General features: G+C 36.4%; 1 protein-coding gene and 1 long non-coding RNA gene across 6 annotated transcripts in view; both read right to left on the bottom strand.

Moving 5' to 3' along the window:
* Positions 1 to 2,008: 2,008 nt before the first annotated feature.
* On the bottom strand, positions 2,009 to 5,338 carry LOC135157471 (uncharacterized). The gene is made up of 3 exons (XR_010296462.1): positions 5,281 to 5,338; positions 2,937 to 3,053; positions 2,009 to 2,378 (listed from the first exon to the last, which is right to left on the bottom strand). It is a non-coding gene; the product is annotated as an uncharacterized LOC135157471 (long non-coding RNA).
* Positions 5,339 to 7,539: 2,201 nt separating this feature from the next.
* Positions 7,540 to 23,626, bottom strand: part of LOC129282077 (short transient receptor potential channel 1-like) — a 30,284-nt gene continuing 14,197 nt past the window's right edge. For 3 of the 5 annotated variants that reach the window (XM_064113210.1, XM_064113207.1, XM_064113206.1), the window contains 12 exons: positions 23,453 to 23,542; positions 22,139 to 22,314; positions 21,620 to 21,747; positions 18,221 to 18,360; positions 16,712 to 16,874; positions 16,398 to 16,579; positions 15,651 to 15,715; positions 14,786 to 14,972; positions 13,802 to 13,984; positions 12,862 to 12,900; positions 11,912 to 12,033; positions 7,540 to 10,545 (listed from right to left, as the gene is read on the bottom strand). In XM_064113210.1, coding sequence (XP_063969280.1) covers positions 9,210 to 10,545; positions 11,912 to 12,033; positions 12,862 to 12,900; positions 13,802 to 13,984; positions 14,786 to 14,972; positions 15,651 to 15,715; positions 16,398 to 16,579; positions 16,712 to 16,874; positions 18,221 to 18,360; positions 21,620 to 21,747; positions 22,139 to 22,314; positions 23,453 to 23,542 — 2,811 coding nt within the window. In that variant the 3' untranslated portion in view covers positions 7,540 to 9,209. The remainder of the gene's footprint in view (positions 10,546 to 11,911; positions 12,034 to 12,861; positions 12,901 to 13,801; positions 13,985 to 14,785; positions 14,973 to 15,650; positions 15,716 to 16,397; positions 16,580 to 16,711; positions 16,875 to 18,220; positions 18,361 to 21,619; positions 21,748 to 22,138; positions 22,315 to 23,452; positions 23,543 to 23,626) is intronic. The other 2 variants (XM_064113209.1, XM_064113208.1) reach the window with 2 other exon arrangements.

The following is a 23,626-nucleotide window of genomic DNA, read 5'->3' on the forward strand; positions in this document are numbered from 1 at the left end:
CCAATAAAATCACTGTGGAGGGGAAAAAGAACAAAAAAACATGACTGAACCACATAGTATTAAACAAAGCTAATTTCACATGTTAAGGGAGGAATCAATCGCTATTTCACTTGACAATGAGGAGAAAATTAGAATATTTCATGTAATAAAATAAATAGTGAGTGGATGATGTCATCAATCTCCTCATTTGCATACCAACCAGGATGCAAATACAACTATTCAGTGAAATTAAGCGAAACTTTAAAATGTCATAACTTTGTTATTTTACATCCGATTCTGATAAATTTTTAGTGTAATGTTTGTTAGATTTTTTTCTTTTTATTCAAATCAACATTTTGTTGGGGTGGACTTGTCCTTTAAAGAGAAAATTTTGAAGGATAATTTTATCTTCGGTTAGCATAATAACGTACTTGATAGAGAAAACTGAGGCACTTTGGGGTACATTGATTTTTAAAAGCGATTAAAGCCCTCATTGTTTATTTGAAAATCACGATCATGCCAATTTATTTTATCTGTCGGCCGCTGTCTAACGATAAAAATCCTCACGATGACCTTGATTCTTATCTTAAGCAACCGACATATCGCGACACCGCGAAATAATGAAGTACCGCGTGTTCACGCTAACTTGGGCCCCGTCTAAGATATACGATTGATCCAATCAATCGTAATTATATGGAAATCCATCAGTGGCGTAACTACGGGGGGGGGGCACGATGGGGGGCACGTGCCCCCCAATCAGCTGGCCCAAAAAAAACGGGGAAAAGGAGAAAAAAGAGGGAGAAAGGGAGAGGTAATAGGAAAGAAGAAATTATTATTCATTATAATGTTATATTATATTATAGTTATATTATCTCATATTACATTAAAAATTCGTAACTTTATAAAACATAATTTGCTCAGGGACTATGGCTTCATTGTTCCTGGTGCTCGCATTGTATGTTTAATGGGGTGTTGCAAGAAACTTGCGATTGAACGCAAATCGAACGCAACTCCCAAAATTGAGCGTAAGTCCTCCGATTAAACGCAAATCTGCAATTGAACGCAAGTTACGTTCAATCCTGTTGCAAGAAGAAGTTGCGTTTGATCAATTGAACGTAGATCAAGCGCAAGCTTTGCAATTGATTGCAAATCGAACGTAACTTATGTGAGATTTTGGAGGACACGCAAATTTGCGTTCGATTTACGTTCAATTGATTGTCCATAGGCTTGTGTACTAAAAATTCTGCAAATTTTTTTTTTTTTTGTATTTTGTTTTGAAAACTTGTGTAAATTATGCCATTTTCAACTTTCCATGGGTTTTTTTCAAGAAAAACTTGAAATAATGTTATTTTTAATCTTTATAGGCCTCTTCAGCAATTATGCCATTATTATCACACAATTTCACTACATTCTCTCCTAATATCATTTTAAAGTGTGTCAATCACCAAAAATATTCTGCTCTTGTTATCAGAGGTCATGGAATATTCAAATTGTGATTTCTGAAATAATTTGTATGAAAAAATATTGAAGAAATATTAATTCTCCATAAGCACAAAAAAGCCACTCTTCATTAAAACACTTCATGCACTGGCAAATGCTTATCAATATTTCTGAGGGTTTGCAGTAAATACAACTCAGAATTTGTTTTGCAAGAGCACCAAATTGCTTTAATGCTTTCATTCATAAATATCATAATGAATAACATGCCCAATTAAGTTATTTTAGTTTGATTTTCAAATAAAACATACATTTCAGGAGATTGCTACACTTCAAAATCTGAAGCTCTCTTGTTTCTCTCTCTTTAATCATGAGATTGCATGGTAGATATATATCACACTTGCATACAGGGATGAGGTCGAGGCTGATTCTTCCGAGTCATGAGGCAGCTTGAGAGAACTTCCCATAGATTCTGTACAGTGACTCGGACCAAGGCCAGCAAATGTTGTCTCGAGGTCAGCATTGACTACATCCCTGCTTGGAAATGAAAAGATCCATTGATCTGTGCACAAAAAGAACACTGCTCAAGACATTCATTATTGATGGACCTTTTATTTTTAATTTTCATTGTTTCTTACTCCTGAGGAATTACTTCTGAGATTCATTTATATCAAATAAAAATTCATATCATCTTCAAGTGTTTTACCACTGAATGTCAGCCCACAGTCCTTAATGTTGGCAAGAAGAATCCATAGAAGTCCAGTCAGGAAAGCCAGTCAGGAAAGCCACAAGCTTCTCTGCTTGAAGGAACAAATTTGGTTTCCAGAAGCAGTCTAATTTGAGATGAATATGGAGAGCTCCATGGAGTGAAGTTTTTAAACCAACACACTCATTCTGAAGTCCACTCTAATAAGATGTTACTACAGACAGGAGCAGCTCTGAATTCAGTTCTGATAACCAACCTGTTCGTAAAAAAATAATAATATAGGAAATAATGCAAGCCCATAACCATACATAGCTTGGGTTAGTTCAAATTTTGTCCTTTCAGTGCAAGAACGCCCTTAGCAAAACATTTTTGTGCACCCCATCAGTGCAGAAATGCCCCTATGCCTGCTGGTAAGGGCGTTGTTTGCAACGACAAGATGATATGATAGAGGGATAGTGGCTTACTCCTGAGACCATAATAATTGGCAATTTGCCATGATGTAATCTAAAAAAGTGTGAAAACTTATTGTTTTTCCCCCAAATAAATGAATCATGGAAATTGAAATATGCAATAAATTAAATCAATGACAGCAAAATTCACAATTTCATTCAGTACACATTGGATGAGCACAACAACCACCCCCTCCCCCCCATCAATGGGGGTGTCTTCATTGCTGAGAAGTCCAAGTCAAGATAGAGATTTGTATTTGCCTTTTTCATTTTGCATTATCCTTGGGTTAATGTGTACAGATTTCACCCCCATCCGCATTACGATCATGGTGAATAATTAATAATACAGTTTACATGTAACCTACCATTTGAGAGTTAATAAAATGAATCAATCAGCTGGTTGCAAGAACACACATTGTAGCAGACACATTTATGGTGGTTCGGAGGTTTCTTGTTTATTCCAGATTTCTTTGTCATCATAACTGTAGTAAGCAATTAAAAGCAAAAAGCAAAGAGATAAAACATGTTCATGATATTAATATACAAGTTAAGCTCAGTTGCCAGGGTGTTAATCATTATAGTAGTCCCAGGGTGTTTTGATTAAAGTCACTTCTGGCCTGGGGAGGGGCACTATGGTTCCTCATCCATGGGCGGTGCAATTAAAAAAAATATGAAATCATACCTTTGATTTACTAAAAAAAGCTCGTAATAGAATGCTAAACTTTGGTGTACATATTCCTTTCTAGAGCATTCCTAACAACTTTACTTTAAAAAATCTGGTATAAAAATAAATTCCTTTCTTAACTTCTTAAATGTATTTCTTTTAATTGTTATTTTCAACACAAAGTTCATCAGTGACATTGAATTACTATTGTCAATAAAAAAATTACCCAATTATGAATATTGACTTTTTACATGTAATCATGTTTTTGTCTGACATGTACTTAAATTGCAAATTTGGTCTCAAAAGTTGCGTGAGACTTGAAAGTAAAACGTCAGTCAATGGTGCGGTAATACAATTTTGAGTGGCAGATTTATTCTGAAAAATGTCAAGGGGGACCATATGCCCCCCCCCCGAGTATTGTGCTTGATGTAAAAGGATGTAAAAAAAAATTGATTATGCATTCAATATTAATAATGATGCACCAAATGAGACACCCTTTTACTGTAAGTACCTGGAAAAGCATTGTAATCATCCATTAAATAATTTAAAGTGAAAAAAAAAAATCTGTCATCTATACAGCACCTCATGTGCTTGCATAAAAATCAAGTTAAGACTAGAGTCAGTTACATAGTAGCCCGGGGGGGGGGGTTACTCACAAAATAATGCATATGGGGATGTGCCGCTGGAATGGGTCGCCTTTTTTGAAGAAATCCCTAAACATGGGGTATGGATTTATGCTGGAAAATCCCTAAACATGGCCCAATTTTTAGATACTGGCCTTAAACATAGGTCCATATTCTACTCCAATGTCTTAGGTGCAAATGCAAAATTACCTTACATTTTGGGCGATAACCTTTTTCTTTTTTTTTTTTTGCTTGTCAAGTTTTCCAGGCGAAAATGTGCCCCCCCTTTTGGAAATCCTGGATCCGCCCCTGTAATGAATCCCCAATAATGGGCCCCTTTTTAGCCAAAATGACCTGTAAATATGGGTACGGGTTTCAAACCTTCAGCCGCACACCTTTGTCCAAACCAAATCTAAGTACCTCCCCCCCCCCCGGCATAGTAGACCTACATATTGAATCTAAAAAATAGATGTATTTAGGCTTACATGTATATCTTTTTATATTTACATGTGATGGATATTAAACATGTGACTCATACGGCACATCATTACATATCAACGACACAAATAGACTGCCCTTGCAAAGAACCTCTTGTGCAATCTGCCCGTAAGAAATTTTAAAAAGAGCCCCGGGCGGGCAACTCCCTATTCAATGTTAAAACTTCCCCAAGAATGAGGCAGATGTGGCCAATAGACTCTAAAAAGTAGCCCAATACATGTAGACCCCCTATACTTTTTTTTTTCTTGTCTGGCGAGATATGTGGAGTCTTGAGAACCCCCCCCCCCAAAAAAAAAAAAAAAAAATAAATAAAAATTAAAATGAAATTTTTTTAATCCTCCAAAGACAAAAGTCGAAACAGAAAAATTTTCACTTTATCCCAGGCCAGGCCAAGGAAAGTCCTAAAAAGGGAGGTTAACGTTAGACAGACTCTTAAGAGACAAATGGAGAGGATTTTTTTTTCTTGTTGAAAAAAAAATAGAAGGTAAACTAATGAAATTTTTAAAGTCTTTAATTTCTATTTACTGGATGGCTATTCGCCGTTGAAACCGATATAACTTAAAAATCATTTCCAATATGAACAAAAATTATCTTTAAAGGTCATTTTCGATGTTTCATACATAATTAGAACCTACAGTACATTTACTTGCTTCAGGGTGATTTTTAACAGCACTGCACCGGCAATGACCTGCCGTGTTGTTGATACAACCGTGCATTACCGACACAAAAAGTCAAGTGTGGGACTGGGATTAAAAGTGTGCAGTAGAAAATTTGTTGAAGGTGAAATTTCGACCGGCGATGAAGATACATTTTCCCTCTTTTCAAAATAATTTTTTCCCTGGCATAGGTCTAAAATATATAAATTCTCTGAAAACATACATAATGGAGAAAGAATTTTCTGAAAAATGAATATTTTCTACTTACTCTCTTCCAGGTTCAAGATTGTTGCAAGCCAATATTTTGCTTTTTCGGCTAGTCTTGTGCTGCAGACCCTGTTTACAGCTGCAAATCAGCTGCAACTTGCGTTCAATCGCAAGCCGTTTTCTTGCAACGCAAATTGGCGATTGATTGCTAGTTGCAGTCAATCGGGATCGGCTGCAAAGTTGCAGTCGATTTGCAATCAATTGCAACGTAACTTTCTTGCAACACCCCATAAGAAACATATGTCACTACATAAAACAATAATAATTCGAAGTCCAAATATATTTGGTGTATATTGACTTGAAAACGGGAGGTTTTAGTACAATGTACTAAAACCTCCCGTTTTCAAGTCAATATACACCAAATATATTTCCTCTCACTTCGAATTATTATTGTTTTATGTAGTGGCATAGGTTTCTTTTTCACGACTACTTAAAGTGATTGCCCCATTTTAAGGTCTTGATATAGAACATTTCCTGCCCGAGCTTACATTCACATTAGTGGATTGATGAGATGTGTCTGCTCTACATGAATTCCTAAAATCAGTCCTTAAAATTTCCCTTTTTCTGATCTGAATATCAAAAGTTTTCAGCTTGCGCTTCGCGCTCGCACAATTTGGTTAGTAAACGAAAATACGTATGATCTTCGTGAATACCTACAAACAAGCCTTAAAATGCCCCTCTTCAGGTCTGAATTTCCTAAATTTTCAGCTCGCGCTTCGCACTCGCAATATTTGATAAGTAAGATGCGTATGTTAATCATGATTACAAGACAAGTGCATCATGTGTTTAGATGTTTATAATTCTAACAAAATCAGCATGCGATTAGCACTCGCATTAGATGACTTCTATGGTGAGATATTATGTGTACTCTTACTGGATTCCTTTAAAAAAAATACTCCTTAAAATATCCCTGTTTGGGGTCACTGTATACAAAAATTTCAGCTCGCGCTTCGCGCTTGCATTGTTTAGCGAGACACGTACGTATCATGATTACATGATTGCTGATAATGTCCCTTTTTAGGTCAGAACGTAAAAAAAATTCAGCTCGCGCTTCGCACTCGCATTATGTGATCGGTAAGATATATATCCGTTTAATGGCACTGTCCTTAAAATGTCTCTATTAGGTCAGTATACCTGGCAACTGAGCACGCTTCGCGCGCTCACTAAGTGACTCAAAATGTTTGCTTGTGCCCCCCAATGCCGTGACCCATGGTACGCCACCGAGTTTCATAACTTTCTACAGGAAATTTGCAAAATGTGTTTAGTAAACAAAGGAGAACACACGAAATTGTCAAGTAATCTATTAATTTATAAGTATACATCATATCTAGAATTTTTTTAACATGCATTTTATATGATGACGTTGCTGGCCGTCCATAGTTGCGATTGATCGGATCAATCGCAACTCTTTGTAAGAGGGACCCCTGGTATTTTTTGTATTGTATTAAGTGGAATTACATACGATTATCGTATCACTAATATTTTTATTTCTTTTAAGAGCTATTTTTATTTTCATCAATTTTACTTTTCGTAGAAGAGGCGACTGACGCACACAAATGCACAGGCTCATCCACGCGTCTCTCCATATGCAGTAGATTAAATAAATATTATCCAAAATAATTGCATAAATAAAGTTGGTTATCTTTGACAAGGCCGTATGACTTAAATTGCTATATTCCTCGTCAAGTAGTGACTGAGACGAGATTAACGACCGACTAAGAGAACTGCCTTTAAAGCAGCGCTGATCCATTTATGCATCAAACTTTTATTACCACAAAATAAGACAAATTAATCATAGGCGTAAATATTCATATCTGAATAGTATGCGCCTTAAAACCCAAGATAACAACAACAAGAATAGAATTGACGCGGCCCGAGTGTGGTCTCGCAATCCACGGATTCACATGGCCTTTCGCGAATAGTCTCCCCCGTCGGTAGGCATTTGATATAAATATCAGAACAGACGCAGGGCCATTAAAGGCTATGGTAATCGTAGATTGAAAGTTAGCTTGTGTTGTCATAAACAATCATTACCCTATGAAATGCGTTGCATTATATTTCATTTAATGAAATTTGTTGGTTTGCAGGATCCAACTACTGTTATTATAACAAAACTGCTAAACAGACTTTTATTTGCATATTATTCTCTAGATTCCTTTACCAAAAACAAAATCTTATATGACACATATTAAAACCATGACTTTTGGCACATGAACTCATGGAATAAAAAAGTAAAGCAATGACAAAATAATAAAAAGTGTATGTTAACCAAATTACTTTTATTAATAAATGATAATGCAACATTTATATAGCGCTCTAAGCGCTGAAGCGCTGCGTTATATTACCCCGGCTTTGGCACGGCTACCCTGATCGGACGCTCGAGCATTCCGGGTACCCATTTACTGCATCGGAGACTTTATCCTCTGAGCCACAACGCCTCTACCTTTTGTAATCATATACTATTACTGAATTCAGTTGTCAATAGTATGTTTGAAATAAAGTTGTTTATCTGGTTTTCACAAACATTCGAACATGCATATGAATATTAGGTAATTATTTTGTTCCGCATGGGAATATTAAGTAATTATTGTTAGCATGCAAACTACATGTATACTAAATTCAGTTATGTGTTCGAATGTATATAATTTATTAATCCAACAATTTGATCAAAAACCTTTCTTCCCATAAATGAATCTTGTTATTATTATAACCCATGGTCAGGTGGTATATCTGGGATTTTGATCTCAAGACGGTTAGTAATCAAAATATATATTTTTTAATGATGTTCATTGTTTTTCTCTCAAATAAAATTCATGCAATACAATTCATCAGGAAGGAAACCAATCATACAAATTATGGATTATTGATCGATATTAATAATTTGTTATTAATCAAAGTTAAACCATTAACCGTTAAGCCTCAAACATGCAACCAACACCCGAATGACCAAACCTGCTACGTTATTACCAATGACATAGTACTCGGTCATTTGAGTCGGTTAAGTTGGTGTGACTTCAAAAGCAAATGAGAAACAAGAATGTTCAGTTATTTAACATGTCATGATGAAGAGGGCAGCTTCCATAATTTCTAAACTTCCATTTTTTACTGTGCATAGTACCACTCTGTATACATGTCTGATTTTTTAATGTTATTACGGTACCTAAAATGACAAAATGATAGAAGAAACAACTTGTGTTACTTTACCCAAATTGCTTACTCCATTGACCAATTCGCTCGACTTACTCTTTCCAATGAAAAATAAAATATTTACAACACAATTATAATTGCAAATATTGTTATCATTATTATCATCATTATCATTATTATTATTATCGAATAAGTATCTGGTATTGCAAAATCGGAAAAAAAACTGGCATATTGGACCAGATTTTAATGTTATTTACCGATTTTGCAGTGTTTTTCGACATGAACTCCTCGGAGTAAAATCGTATGAATAACAGAACACTTCAACGAAACAATATATCATAGAACAGAAAAAGATAATGGTGCTAGAGGACGAGCTGTGATTGGATGTCATGATAAAGCAATAATGATTTCTATGCTAAAATCACACTTTCATCGCATTTGTACACGAATAATTTTTTTTTCTTTTGTTGTTGATTTTTTTTTGGAGGGGGATTTTTGGTCTGATATACACTTGCAGAATGCTGCGTTATTTCGGAACCGAGTACCTGGGGGTCGCAAATTTGGTCTCGAAATTTGCACAAGGGTCCTTGTTTGGAATGAACTCTTTCTTAAAATCTTTCTCTGGAATTAGCTCTAAAGATCCCATGACTGGAACAGTCTTTCCCTTAAAACGAATCTCTGAGCTTAGCTGGAATGTTCTTTGGTTAGAATGGCTTCTTCCTCGAAAATGCTCCCTGGAATCGGCTCCGAAGGTACATCGACTGGGCCATCGACAACATTATTTTAAGGCCTCCTGTGCTTTAGCTTCAGTGAGAGTTCAGAACGGAAGGTGCGAGCTCCTCTGGCCTCTCCAGTAATCATATCATAATCATCCATATTTGCTGGTTGCGATTTATCTTCGACATGCTCTGGACCCAACTCCGAAGGTACCTTGAGTGGGTCGTCGAAAGTATCCTTTGGAGGCCTCTTATTTTTCAGCTTTAGGGAGAGTTCGGAACGGAATCGACCTTCTCCGACCTCCCCAGTAGTCATATCATAATCATCCATATTTGCTGTTTTCGATTTATCTTCGACGTGCTTTAGACTAAACTGCGAAGGTACATCGACTGGACCGTCGAAAACATCCTGAACAACATTCGGAGACCTTCTGAACTCTAGCTTCGGAGTGACTTCGGGGCGATAGGTGAGAGCTTCGCCGACCGCCCCAATCCCAATCATCAAACGATAATCATCTTTATTGACTGGTTCTGATTTATCTTCGACGTGCTCTGGACCAAACTCCGAAGGTACATCGAGTGGGCCGTCGACAACATTCTTTTGAGGCCTCCTATACTTTAGCTTCGTAGAGAGTTCAGAACGGAAGTTCTGAGTTCCTCCGACCTTCCCAGTCATATTATAATAATTATTTGCTGGTTCCGATTTACCTTCGACGTGGTTTAGACACAACTCCGAAGGTGCATCTGGACCATCGACAACATTCATTGAAGAGCTCTTATGCATTAGATTCAGAGAGAGTTCAGAACGGAACCTGCGAGCTTCTTCGACTTCCGATGTCATCATATCACGATCATCTATATATACGGGTTCCGTTTTATTTTCAGCATTCTCCAGACCCGACTCCGTAAATGCCTCCACTGACATGAATGGGTAGTCGACAACATCTTCAACGAACCCTGTAGGCCGCATGAACTCCAGCTTCCGGGTGGCTTCGGGATCGTAGTTGAAAGTTTCTCCGACCTCCCCAATCATAATACGATAATCATCCACTTGGACTGGTTCCGATTTGTCTTTGACATGCTCTAAACCCGACTCCGGAGATACCTTGGCTTGGTCGTCGAAATCATCCTTAACAAACTTTGGAAGCCTCATGATCTTCGGGACTTCGGGATAGTAACTGAGAGCATCTTCGAACTCCTTGATCATCATACGACAGTTATTCACATCGACATCAATAACTGGGTAATCAAGTTGAATGAGATTGTTGACTTCACTTATCATACCAGAAATCTCGTTAAAGATGTCATCCATATTAAAGTATTGTATCTTGAATTTGCCAACAGTCTCCCATATCGCTTCAAGCATATCTTCGATGACTTCAAGGTTTTTTCTGACGTTGAACCTGAGTGAAAAGAATTGAGAAGAATATGATAATCGAATAGAAAATTCTTAGTGTATGTCTCATTTAAATTTGGTGTACGATCATCGTACCGCAGCGTAGCCATGGTAAGATATGTACGATTTCCAGAAGCCCCTTTATGGTTTTGTATCTGGACCTCTGTGATGATTATAACACCCCAAGGGAAAAAAAAGAAACGAAAAAGAAAAAGAAAAAAATAAATGAAAATAATGATAAATAAATACAAATCGTACGATTGCTGTAAATAATGTAAATACAAAAATGAAATATATAGCACGTAGCCAGTTACGATGTCACCCCCCGGCAAATCGTAAACTGATCAGGGGGCCGTTTCATAAAGCTGTTCGTAAGTTAAGAGTGACTTTAAGAACGACTCGTGATCTTTTCTTGTGGTAAATGGTATATTACAAAACGTTCATTGGCGATGGTTTGGCGCGTAAAAAAGGATCACCAGTCGTTCTTAAAGTCGCCCATAACTTACGAACAGCTTTATGAAACTCACACCTGATTCACTGTACGATGATCGTAGCAAATGTTAACTTAACTATGACTATACCATCAGAGTAAACATGGCAAAGCCTTCAAATGAACACATAAAAAAACTTGTTCATGGATACCAGATGGGTGGCATTTAATGTTATTTTCTGACTTCGTCATAATTACAAAAATTAGTCAGGGCTCCGTTTTTATATTATTGAAATTTTGGTATATGACCATGATGACTGGCTAAAATTATTATTTATTTTAATTAAATTATGCATTTTTTTTTCAATCTGCACGCAGTTCGTAAATACAATATGTTTCTGGATGTATAAGGATCAACATATCAAATGAACCAACCTTTTAAAATCAGATGACTATTTCATTTACTATTCTCTTTGCAAATAAGTTCCATTGTTCAAGAAGAGAATATGTTACGCATTGATAGATGAATAAAAACTTGAAATAGTGAGCCAATAGAGTCAGGAAGATTTACTTTATCATGAATATCAAAGTAAGATTGATAAATTTACATGTAAGTCAGTCAGTCTCGAGTCTATATGTGGAATTCCTAAACATCTTCCAACATTATTTACATTTTGAAATTGTAATCACAATCCCTGAAAGGTTCTCTGAACCTCCGCTCAGTTAGTTGACCGGTCCAGAACACATAGTAGGTGAGTGGTGACGATGAACATTGTGCATGGTCGGGCCGAATTTTAACCGGTTCAAAATCCGGCAGGCCATCAGAAAGACCCTTCCCCCATCCCTCCCTGTCGTACCATGATTGTTTGGTCGCACCATGGACCTACTTCTTGGCTGGAAAGATGTGTATAAGACCATGTAGTAGGTCCATGATAAAACTTACTTGACCGTGATGAAATCTTCGCGGAGTTGACGGAGATCTTCAATTCCGATCGAATCTTCCCTGTCTTCTGGTATCTCTGTCTGCGATGCGTTATATCGCTCTAATAACTTCTTTATCACTTTCTGCGATATGAAAAAAGCACGATAGACATAACATTTAACTTCCGGGCGATCCTTTTTTATGATAATACTTTTAAATCGCCTATTTTTTTAAATCGATAATTGCATTATTAATTACCTGCAGTGTAAACATGGTATAGTATTTGACTTTGATGTAGGTGATTGCAAAATGCGATCAAAATTTTTTTACAGCATGGCTTCTTGATATGTCACAGTTTTTTTTTTAATTCGACTAATGCAAAAACATTGTATGGATTGTATTTAATAAAGCAAATCGCATACCGGATCCGGATTTGATCCGGAAACTATGCCAGATAACAACTTGGAACAAACGGACATGAACGGATGATCTGCCATCTTGGGAGTGTTTCATCAACATTTGCGTCCGAAAAGTTGTCATAAGTATCCGACAACTTTCCTGGATTTTGATTGGCTGAGGAGCACTGATACTATCAAAGGTGGCACTATGATTTTTAGGGAGGCAAAATAACATATATATGTACATACATTTTTTTTTGGGGGGGGGAGGGGGGAAGCCGGACAAAATATGATTTGCCTGTTTTACAAAATTGAGGTTCAATCCCTCCTGTTCCCACTATTTTAGTGACTTATATTGTGCAGAAATCGAGCATGCAGCATTGGTGCATGCCAAAGGTTCCTTCGATTACTCCGACTGCATCAGGAAGCTCCTTTAAACACTGGTACAACTGACATGACTGATGGTGGCCTCTGATTTTTGCAGCAATTTAGATATACTTTATTATGCTCTATCGCAAATCGTTGTCTAAAAATGGGGGAAAAACTAATAGAAAATAAACCCTCAACACATACCTTTGCGCTGAGATCCTTTTTAGGTTTCTTGTCGTGCTCCTAAAAACATGATGGATAAAATGGTAGGGAGAGGTTAGCACTTTTTTATGATAAGAATCAATAGCTTTCATATTAAGAAAATTTGGAAGAGTTAATGCGTTGCATCATAATATTTACAACATATAAGGATCAAGGGATGTATTACTATACAATCACATGTCAAATCCTAAGTATATAAAACGTGCCCCATTTATGTATGCTACTAGTAAAGGGGGGGGGGTCTTTAAATTTCCCAGTGTGTAGGCCTTGTCTAAGCAAGTCCAATGGCCTAATCATAAAGAACATTGAATGGACTTTCATTTGCATAAAAAAGGAAAACAGGTTCTTTGTGCGCGCCTTTTCAAGAGCTGCTTTTTTCGCGTACATATTTTTTTGGGGTCCCGAAATTTTCGTGGGTTGATGAATTCGCGATTGGAAGATATACCAAACACTTCCACAGCATTTCAGAGCAGCAAAATAGTGCAAAAATATGCTCCTTAAAACCCCTATGCTGACGTGTATTTTGTACGTAGATTGTCCATGTAAATGAACAGTTATAAAAGTGCGAAAATAGTGGCTTAAATTTCATATTTTTGTACCGTTAAATCTTAAAAATCTATCATGTCACAGTTTGATATGTAAGGGTGATCTTACATTTATATGATTATAGTTAAGTTGTGTTTTCATTCATTTTCGAATAGTTGGTTTAAGTGAAAATGTAGAATTTTGTGAAATTTGCGGCCGTTTTGCAAATCGCGAAATTCGCTAAAATAAAATTACAAAAATTCCAAAATTTCGTATTTACACTATGCGAGAGATTTGTCCCCATCGATCCCCCTCTCTCCCTCTTAACCCCCCACTCTCTCTCATTTATGCCCCCTTTTGTCTACTGTTTATCCCTCTCTTTTAAGGACAAATTTACCTTGGACTGTCTTTGCTTCGTCTGTGTACATCCTGTACAAAACAAACAACACTTCTTGAAGAGTCGGATAATGAACCCGGTTGTCGGTACGAGGTTGAATGGAGGTGGTAGAACGATATCGGTTCGGATAAACCTAAGCCACATCTTTGTTCGCCCGAACTTCCACTCGGTATCCGAATTTTCCTTATTGAGAATAATGGCACGACGAGAGATATTATACATCATTCATTCTGTCATGATGCTGATAGAGGCTTCTATAACGGCTTATCTGATAGAACGGTTCTTGGTGGAAATGGTGGAAATATGAGCTGCTGCAAATATCACAGTGCCACAGAGGATGTTCATAGTATGGGTTCCATGACATTTGCTCCGGCGACAATTGCTCCGATGGAAAATCTACACGACTGTTAAACCAAATGTGACACCTAACCTCAAAAGCTATATAAACCCTAATCCTAATCTTTACATTATTCTGCAACGAGAACTCTACAGCAATCCTAACTCTAAGTCGATGCCCTCTGAGATATCAAGACCGGGGCAAATGTCACAGAGGCAAATGTCGTGTCACCGTAGTGTTAACATGTATTTCTATCCGGACTATTTGAACATGTGATTCACAATATTAGAATGCTACAACTCATCAATATAATGTTAATTTCGCACGGCGGATACCGCCAGTTTGTTCAGATTATGGTGGACTATGTGAATAATACGAGATACAATAATGTTAGCATTAGAAAAGTGTGAAGATGACGTCATATCATGTTCCACACTTCATACACACGGTGGGGCATTGTGTTCGTTTCAGTAGAGAAATAGGTCTGTTTTGTTGTATTATATCTAAAAATAGTATAATGGTGCATATTTATAGTTAAAACGTTTAGTTATGTAAGGAACAGCACTCCGAGTTCATAATCAAATTTAATATCCTATTAGTTCGCCCTCTTGTATGTTTAATATTGAGAACCGTCTCGATCCACAAACCTGAACTGCTGTAAGTCTCGATACAAGCATGGCGATAAGCGTGTTGACAAGGACTAAAGCTCCAACATAGAAAAGGCCAATACACATGATGTGGAAAACATTGACCGTGGTAATTTGCTTGTCTACAAAAACCCCCTTGATGAGTCCATTAAAGGCCCACCACAGATTCAGCAATGTAAGCGAGAAACTGCAATTGTGAAAGAAACATGAACCTAGTGACATCTAAGAAGCAATACCATAACTTGACAAGGGTTTATACAACCCGTTATATCAAATTCAATCAATACGATATATTAGATGCGTCAAATGAAAAAAAAATCGGGAGTGACATATCCGGTATAAGCTAACGCCAAATAAACACTGACGGGTAATGTTCAAAATTTTTAGAGTTTGATTAGCAAATTTTTTTTCATTGGGTTTGTTAATTGCACAAAATGATGACTAAAAATATTCTATGTGAGCGGGTGTAAAATGATTTATCTCTTGATATAATTTTTGAAGGTACAACATAATACTTTTCATTTTTATTAGAAAAGAAAATTTCGTTGATTTTTTTTTAACTTCACGCGATACATGGAAATATGCTCGCATCATGACGCCGCAAATAAAAAAAATATAATAATGTTTTTAATCTTTGATGGATTATTCGCAAGCTTTCACACATATTTATTTTTTATTATTTTCTAATTATATTTTTACAACGAACTTTTTGTCAGGGTAATTGGGTGAACTTCCCTTTTGCATTTCATTTAATAAAATAAAGTTTAAAACGTGTGAACGTCATCCCTGTGTTTCTGACTTACGAGCCAATTGTAATGTGAAACACAGTTAAGCCTATATCATACTCTGGAAACTTCCCACTTACTTCCTATACCTCTGTTCGTGCAATTCACACTCCAAGCCAGAGCATTCTTCTGCACCAATTAGTATCTGTGTTTGAAAATATAACATTCCATAATATCAATCACATCTTATGATATCACAATTCTTCACCTCCTCATTATATTATTTTTCAGTCTGTTATCTTCTTTTCCTCTTCTTCTTTATTGTTTCCATTTTAAGATTATTTTTCTGTCACCCTAGTCCTAGTCTTTTTAGATATTATAGATATCATTACTAGTATTATAGTTATTATGAATATATTTATTGATTTATATAATAAGACAAAAAAAGTTGATAATGATAATAATAATGATGACAGTACTATAACTAGTAGTACTGCCATTTTCATCTTTAGAAGCAGTAGGGGTAGAAGTATATAGCATGGGTCCATGGTAGTAGTATTATCATCATTATCACTATTATTACTGTGTTTATTGTTATTATTTTGTAACAGTGCTTATCAATTTTCGTCTGCGCAGAACATAGAGGGCGCTGACACATTCTTTCCCCTTTTCATTTATTTCAGTTTCTTTCTGTATTTCATAACATCATGATTCTCGAGAAAAAAAGTAGTTCCTCATCTGTCCTGAGGGTGGTCGATTCGAAACAAACCAAGAGAAGATAAACGAACGTAGAGGGCGTCAACGCCATATTGTCTTTTTTTCATTATTTAATTTCTTTCTTTTATGTCATTGTAATACAAAATAAGGAGAAAGTAGTTTCTTATTACCTGAGGATGATAGATACGAGACAATCCAACAGCGCATGAGAAATGAAAGATAACGTAGATCGTCATAAATTTGAAAATAACACCCACGGCGCCTAGCGTTGATTCCCACACAACGTAGAGGTCGTGGAAAGTGATGATGGCCGTGTAGAAGGCGTGTATCACAACCAAAAGAATCACGAATGCTGAGGAAAAAAAGTGTATATTTTTGTTTTATTATTTGCCTTGCTCAAAGTCATTATTTTGTATTTAATTGTACTTAACGAATGTAACAAAATACAGAAACAATTGCAAAGTTTGTGAATGACTTTACTTACCAAACAAGGTATACGCGATGACATTTGGATCATTCCAGGCAAGTGATGCAAGTCCACCGTTGATAGTATCATTGGATGGATTCAGATCTGACGTCATAGTGGCGCCAATCACCATCGCAGCTCTTTCATTGTGACGTAAACGTGCGCGATCTATGTAAACTTTCTACATGTAAAAAATGCGAGGATATGATTTTTTTTACTACAATCACGATACAGCATATCAGGTACATAATGTAAAATCAATTCCGTGAACTTGTGATTTTTAGATTTTGCATTTTGCGCAGAGTAAAAATATTTGTCTACTCATCTAGTTCTAAAATGGTAGGCCTATCCTCTATTACCACTTTTTACGACTACTTCTCGTAAAGAGTACTAGTAACTATCATAATATCTGTCATAATAATAATCTGAACAGGTGATTGGTCTAAACACCGACATGTGACCAAAGATAATTCCAACCAATGTCGCAAAATTGACATCTGACGTCACAACCCGGGAAGATTACACTGGGCCGTGACGTCAGACGTAAATAGTTGAAAAAAACTATTTACTGATATGGGCGGGGCTTAGACCAAACACAACGTGCACGTGCAATGCGCGCTTACGACAGTGATCAAGGGGATGAAAATCATGAATCATTATCAAAGTTAATCAATGAATTAAAAAAATATCTCTCAAAGATTTTTATTCATTTAATTAGACCTACATTCCTATCTGATGTATTCAATTCCGATGACGGATATAAACCACATATATACGACCTTGGATCGGAGGTTTGGTGAAAGTATGATCCCCTCCTTTGGCCGCCGTATACATATTTGTTTACTCGTAACTTACTCATAGGCGGATCAAGGGGGGGGCGAGGGGCCCGGGCCCCCCTATTGGCGGAGCAAAAAAAGAAAAAAAAAGGAAGAAAGGAAAAAAAAAAGGGAGGAAAGAGAGGGAAAAAAAGCAGAGGAGGAAAACGAAGAATAAAATAAGATGAGGGGAAGACTTGGAAAATAAAAATAATCTTTCATGAAACTATATAAAAGTTTCGCTCGTGCTTCGCGCTCGCATTACCTGTTAGGTGATTTTCATATCTTGTTAAATATGGAGTTTAAATATCAAGTTTGGAAGTCAATATACAAAACATATTTTATCTTGGAAATCGAACTTTCATTATTTTGTGTGATTTACAAAATGATGTTTAAAAAGTGTTCTGTAAAAATGTCAGTTTAATGGTCTGAATATTAACATTTTCTGCTCACGCTGCGCGCTCGCAAATTTTGATTTATAAGGTACCTATTATTCTCGTGTATTCCATACAGTTTTCAAAATATCCCTTTTCAGCTCTGATTATCAAAACGTATCAGCTAGCACTGCGCGCTCGCATTGATTGGCGAGTTATGTATTATGAATAAAGTAGGAATGAAAACTATGAATGAAAACGATGGAAATCAAAATATCACCATACGCATTTAGTAGGACTCTCTTGCTATTTTACTAAACAAATCAACAAACTATTACCGTGAGATCGCCTGTGAAGCTCAAGATCAGTCCTATGTATAATACGATGAGAATGGCCCACTCTATTATATTCATGGTGTAATTCAAAAAGTCTCTGATCCCGAATTCCATTATCTCACAAATGTGCTTCCAAGAAAGCCCTGGAAATTAAACAAATTTGTAATCCACAGATAAATAATTACAGTAAGCTAAAAAGGGGGGTAATGACAGCTATCCACATTTGTAAAGAAGCAAACACAAACTAGGAGCCACCTCAAGTACCCAACTACTCATGTCTGGCCAGGTTTCTAACCCATAGTGCATCATTCTCAGCAGTGTAGTCTTGCAATATAAACCAACTTGAGTGGTAACTCACTAATTCACTATTCATTACATTATGCCTCAATAATTTTGTTACTGAGTATCTATAAACAAGGACTTTTCCTGTAGACAAATTTTAGTTTCTCTGATAATTATTATTCTCTGACTCTGAATTGTCAATGGTTATGTGAAAGGTTGACTAGCTATTATGCACACAGTCAATAGCAGACCACACACGGTTTGCAACCCCTTTAAAGAAAATGCTCGATATTGTCTGTCGAGTTTGCGCCCAAAATAGAGGCTGGCAACCGATTTCTAATCAATTGCGATAATCAAAAATGTATTACATTGATGAATTAAATTCTGATATGCGTTTTGATTTTCTTCAGCACACATTGAAACAATTGCTCATTTAGGAATACACCTTTACTCGTCAGTTTTTGATGATCTTGAAAAATACGCCCTTAACAGTATTTTTTCTTCCTTTTAAAGAATTTATATTTGGCATTTTTATTATCATTTTACCCTATCAACTAGATGTTTCAAAGACTATATATCACTTTTTGTAAATTCAAAAGAAATTAAGATATCAGACTGAGATGGGACGAACTACACTCTAAAAAATGTTGGGCAACATACGGTCCACACAACAATTGGTTAAAACTTTATCCAATTCTGGGTAGTTTTCAACCAATACTGTGTAGTTTTCACCCAAAGCACACATTATTGGTGTAAAACTACCCAGAATTGGATAAAGTTTTAACCAATTGTTGTGTGGACCGTATGTTGCCCAACATTTTTTAGAGTGTAGGCACATACCAAAATTAAGTTGAATATAAACCATGATCGGGTCACATCGAGCTTATCTAAAATTTGTATTCTGTACATGCATAACATGCATAATTATTTAATGAAATGCATCGTATACAATTTGCATTTGCTTATAATGTTTAATGTGCAGCAAAATTGAAGCTTTTTTTTGAAGTTTGACGTTTTTATTTATATATTCTCGACAAGTTGTAAAGGGAATCGGTTATCTTTTCTTTTAAGAATGTATTTTAATGATATTGTTAAATTGAGCGGGTTCTTAGTCAAAATAAGTTTGTGTTAACTTTAGATAATAGTACATAATGAATTTGAATTTATTAACAAACTTCATTCATTTGGCATGAACATTTTGTTTTGAAATATATACAATGATAACATAAACAAAAACATTTAAACTGTATGCCGTATAAATCAGTAATACATCAATACATAGATTTCCAATTATTATACAGATATACATCTATATACAAAGAGAAATGACAATATAGCATAATGCAATATACATACGTTATCTATTCATCGAATACAGAATAAATGTATAATGTTAGAGATATATATTTGGTGATGGTGGCTTTGGTGGATTTTAGATCTGTAATAATGTACAGCTGTTGTAAGCATGTTTGCTTCTTCATATTTCTGTAAAATGAATGAATTGTTTTTCGTGTTTGATTTTGGATAACATCTTTCTATGAAAGAAAAAAAGTTTGATATAAAGTTATCGGTCACCACTAAAGAAGCAAGTTTTGAGAAAAAAAAGTAACAATAAAAAAGTGGGGAAATGGATCTCTCATCCCCCGGACGCGAAATTATTTTCCCCACAAGAGTTATGGACCCCAAAGAATATTCATGACTTGCGTCTTCGCCGGGAATAAGAGTACGCAAACGCGTGGACGTTACTTTTCAAAATTGTGGTCGTTGTGGGTGGTTCGCGTTAGGGTCCACCAAAGTGTTTGTATTTATTTGCAAAATGGCTCTAAGGCTGCGTTTATGCGACCTCAAGCCAGAATCATGATTTGAATCATGATTTGAATCATGATTCAAAACACAAACATGAATCACAATTTCACAGAATCAGCGTTTAGACGACCTTCATTCCAATGCTGTTTCTCCTCAGATTCGGGCCAATCCAGTGCGCATCACTAGTGCGCAGTTTGACAAAGGAAGTTTTTCGCACGTGTTTCGGCTCTCGAAATATCTTTTGCTTCCAGAATTCAGTCTATACCTCATTTTGTTTACTTCTATCATATAGGGTCCATATGCTTCTATTCATTTTGTTAGTTTATCCAAAATGGCGTTCGGAAGTGAATTTCAGCGTAGATCCAATTTAATATTGATACTGTATACTCAACAACAACTGAGATCATTGTCTGTCCAGTTGATTCATTTACTAGAACTTGAAGTTGAAGACATGACCAAAAAAATGAAAAGTAGTGGATGATGCGATGACCAACACAGAACTTGAACATGACAAGAAATGCATGCGTAGTACATAATCATGTACATACAATGAGCATATAGCTTGGCAAGAGTCAAACCATAAGTAGCCCGACACAACAGTGAGGTCATAGAATCATGATTGTAATCACGATATCGTTTATTCGAACATTTTTGTACGTGATTCTGCAGAAACGTCTTTCCAAACGCCTCTTTTTTCGTGTTTCATGTTTGTGATTCTAATCATGATTATATTCAATTTCGACTAAACGCAATCGTGATTCTGCAGAATCATGATTTGAATCATGATTCAGATCATGATTCTAGGGTAAAATAGTGGCGAATAAACGCACCCTAAAAGAAAATGCGTAAAAGTGCTGAGAAATGAGCAAAATAAGCACATAAATCAATCAAATGACGGATATTTTTCGAAGCAATATTAATACACTGTCCCACATATGTTTTTCTGTGTTAGTGATCATCAGAATTATCGATTTTGAGCGAAGATTTCATTATTTTACAAAGATAAGTTTACATTAATAGGTACCAGATCTAGATTTATATTTTGACAAATAGCCTTAATTTAAAGGACTTTCTCAAGAAATAGACAGTTTACTGCAACTAGATCTACTGTATTTTACCTTTAACCAGTTCTAAGTTAACCATGGCATTATTCGGCTGCAGGCATTAGACATGTCCAGATTTGAGATAACTGCCAGCCTAGCCACGCGCATGCGTACTCTTATTCAGAAGAATCAAGTCATGCATATTCATATTGGCGTCCGGATCTCTTGTGGGAAAGATAATTCCACCCCCCTGGAAATTACGCTTACTTACCTAGGCAGAATACTGCAATAATTGGGACCATAATATCAAGCGTCCTTTGGTCGTGAATGAAACATACAATCGCACAGCAGGTAAAGAAAGCAAGATCAGAGCCAAAGAATATACACAACTTGATATGCCTATACACAGAAAGAAAATAAATCTTTCATTGCTCGAAAAAACAGATGAATAAAAAGTTTAAAAAATGTGTAAACTGAAATATCCAATCTTAAGACTATTTGTCTATATAGTGCATTATGACAGCGCATATCACCGGGAACTAGAAGTCGGATTATTTGAAACCCGGATTCAAATTTTGATGCTAGGTCGGCTTGTACGTTCGGTAAACGGATTTTAATTTTCAATACACGATTTCTCTCCCGATTGTTCCCGAATTTTGACAATATCTCCATTCCAGCTTTAGTTCTTGTTAATTCCGTAGCTTCTGAATGTGGAAGGCTTTTCCAGCTATGAATTTCGACCAACACAGAAGATTCACTACTTATCATCAAATGAAAATTGAATACTTACGGTATTGAGAGGAAAGTCTTTAATCGTGGATGCTGCACGAGGATATAAGCAAGACAGATGACCGGATATCCGAACATTGTAAGTAGACTCAGGACCGGGAACATCATCGAATTAATGTCAAGGCCTTGATAAAAGTTGATTGACATGATCTTCTGGGTGTACGCATGCGCTACGAACTTAGAAGAAAGAGACAATTTATATATATATATATACATGTTTAAACCGTGAAAAAATATGGGCCTATCGGAAAAGTAATTTGTTCTGCTTCAGAATCAGAATCGTCTTTATGTAAAGACATTGACGAAAAGTAATATTTTACTGAAAAAAACATGCATCCTGAGTGTTCAGAATATGTGACACGTTGGACTTGAGAAATAGAAATAAATCTTTGCTATTGGGTAACTTTGGACACTATGGAATCATATCATGCCATTTGGTAAAAATATCGTTCTGCTAAACATGCTGAAGGAAAGGTTGACCTTATTCTTTTATTACGGACCATAAAGGTGTGAACAGTTACGTGCGATACCCTAACGTCTCTTGGAAAAACGAAGAAAGACAATCCCCGGGAACCATTGGCGGCGGAGCAGAGGATTATCTTTTGTGTTGGGGGGGGGGGGGCGGGGGACGCAACAATAGAGATATATTGTTGCGTCCCCCCCAAACACAAAAGATAATCCTCTGCTCCGCCGCCACTGCCGGGAACGATTTCTTTACTAGGGGTGCTGAAATAAAAAGTTTCATTGTATAAAACGAACGTCATTTTGGTCAGGAGAAATTTGACAAGCAAAACACAAAAATGGTTTCACTACAAAAAGTACGTCATTTTGGTTACATTTTCCCAAACCTACCACAATTCCAGGGTTGTTGCCTATGGGGAATAATACACGCAGCACCCCTAGAATAATCTTGGGGTGCTTCAGCATCCCCAGCGTCCCCGCTTCCCAGGGCCATGAATCAGGGAATTATTTATACACGAAGAGTCCGATAATGTAATCGTGCACTTCTACCCTTCGTTAACATGGTTAAATCCATTTATCTTGCGAAGTGATGGACCTTACATTGACAAATCATGAGGAAATCAATGAATGAATCACTTGAAGAGATATAGGCCTACGTAAGAAATTGACAAATAGAAAGAGGAATACATGCGGGCAATCACAAACAAAGAGAGAGAGAGAGAGAGAGGGGGAGAGAGAGAGAGAGAAGGGAGAAGGGGTTTATAAACCCATTACATTAGTAATCAATGGAAGAAACTTCAATATTGATTCCAGTGAAGGAATATGAAGAGGATTATTGTAGAAGGAAACTCACAGCTTTCTGTTGAAAATCGACGGCCCTCTCCACCTGCGCAACTGCATGAATTACTTCCGGGTTATCACTCTGCCTGAACAGTGTTGTAAGCTGAAATAAAAAAAATAGAAGGCATCATCGTTTTGTAAACTAATTTACATTCCTCACACTCATGACTGTAGGCATTTTTTTTCT

This window comes from Lytechinus pictus, chromosome 18 (genome assembly GCF_037042905.1).
Source record: "Lytechinus pictus isolate F3 Inbred chromosome 18, Lp3.0, whole genome shotgun sequence".
NCBI lineage: Eukaryota > Metazoa > Echinodermata > Echinoidea > Temnopleuroida > Toxopneustidae > Lytechinus > Lytechinus pictus.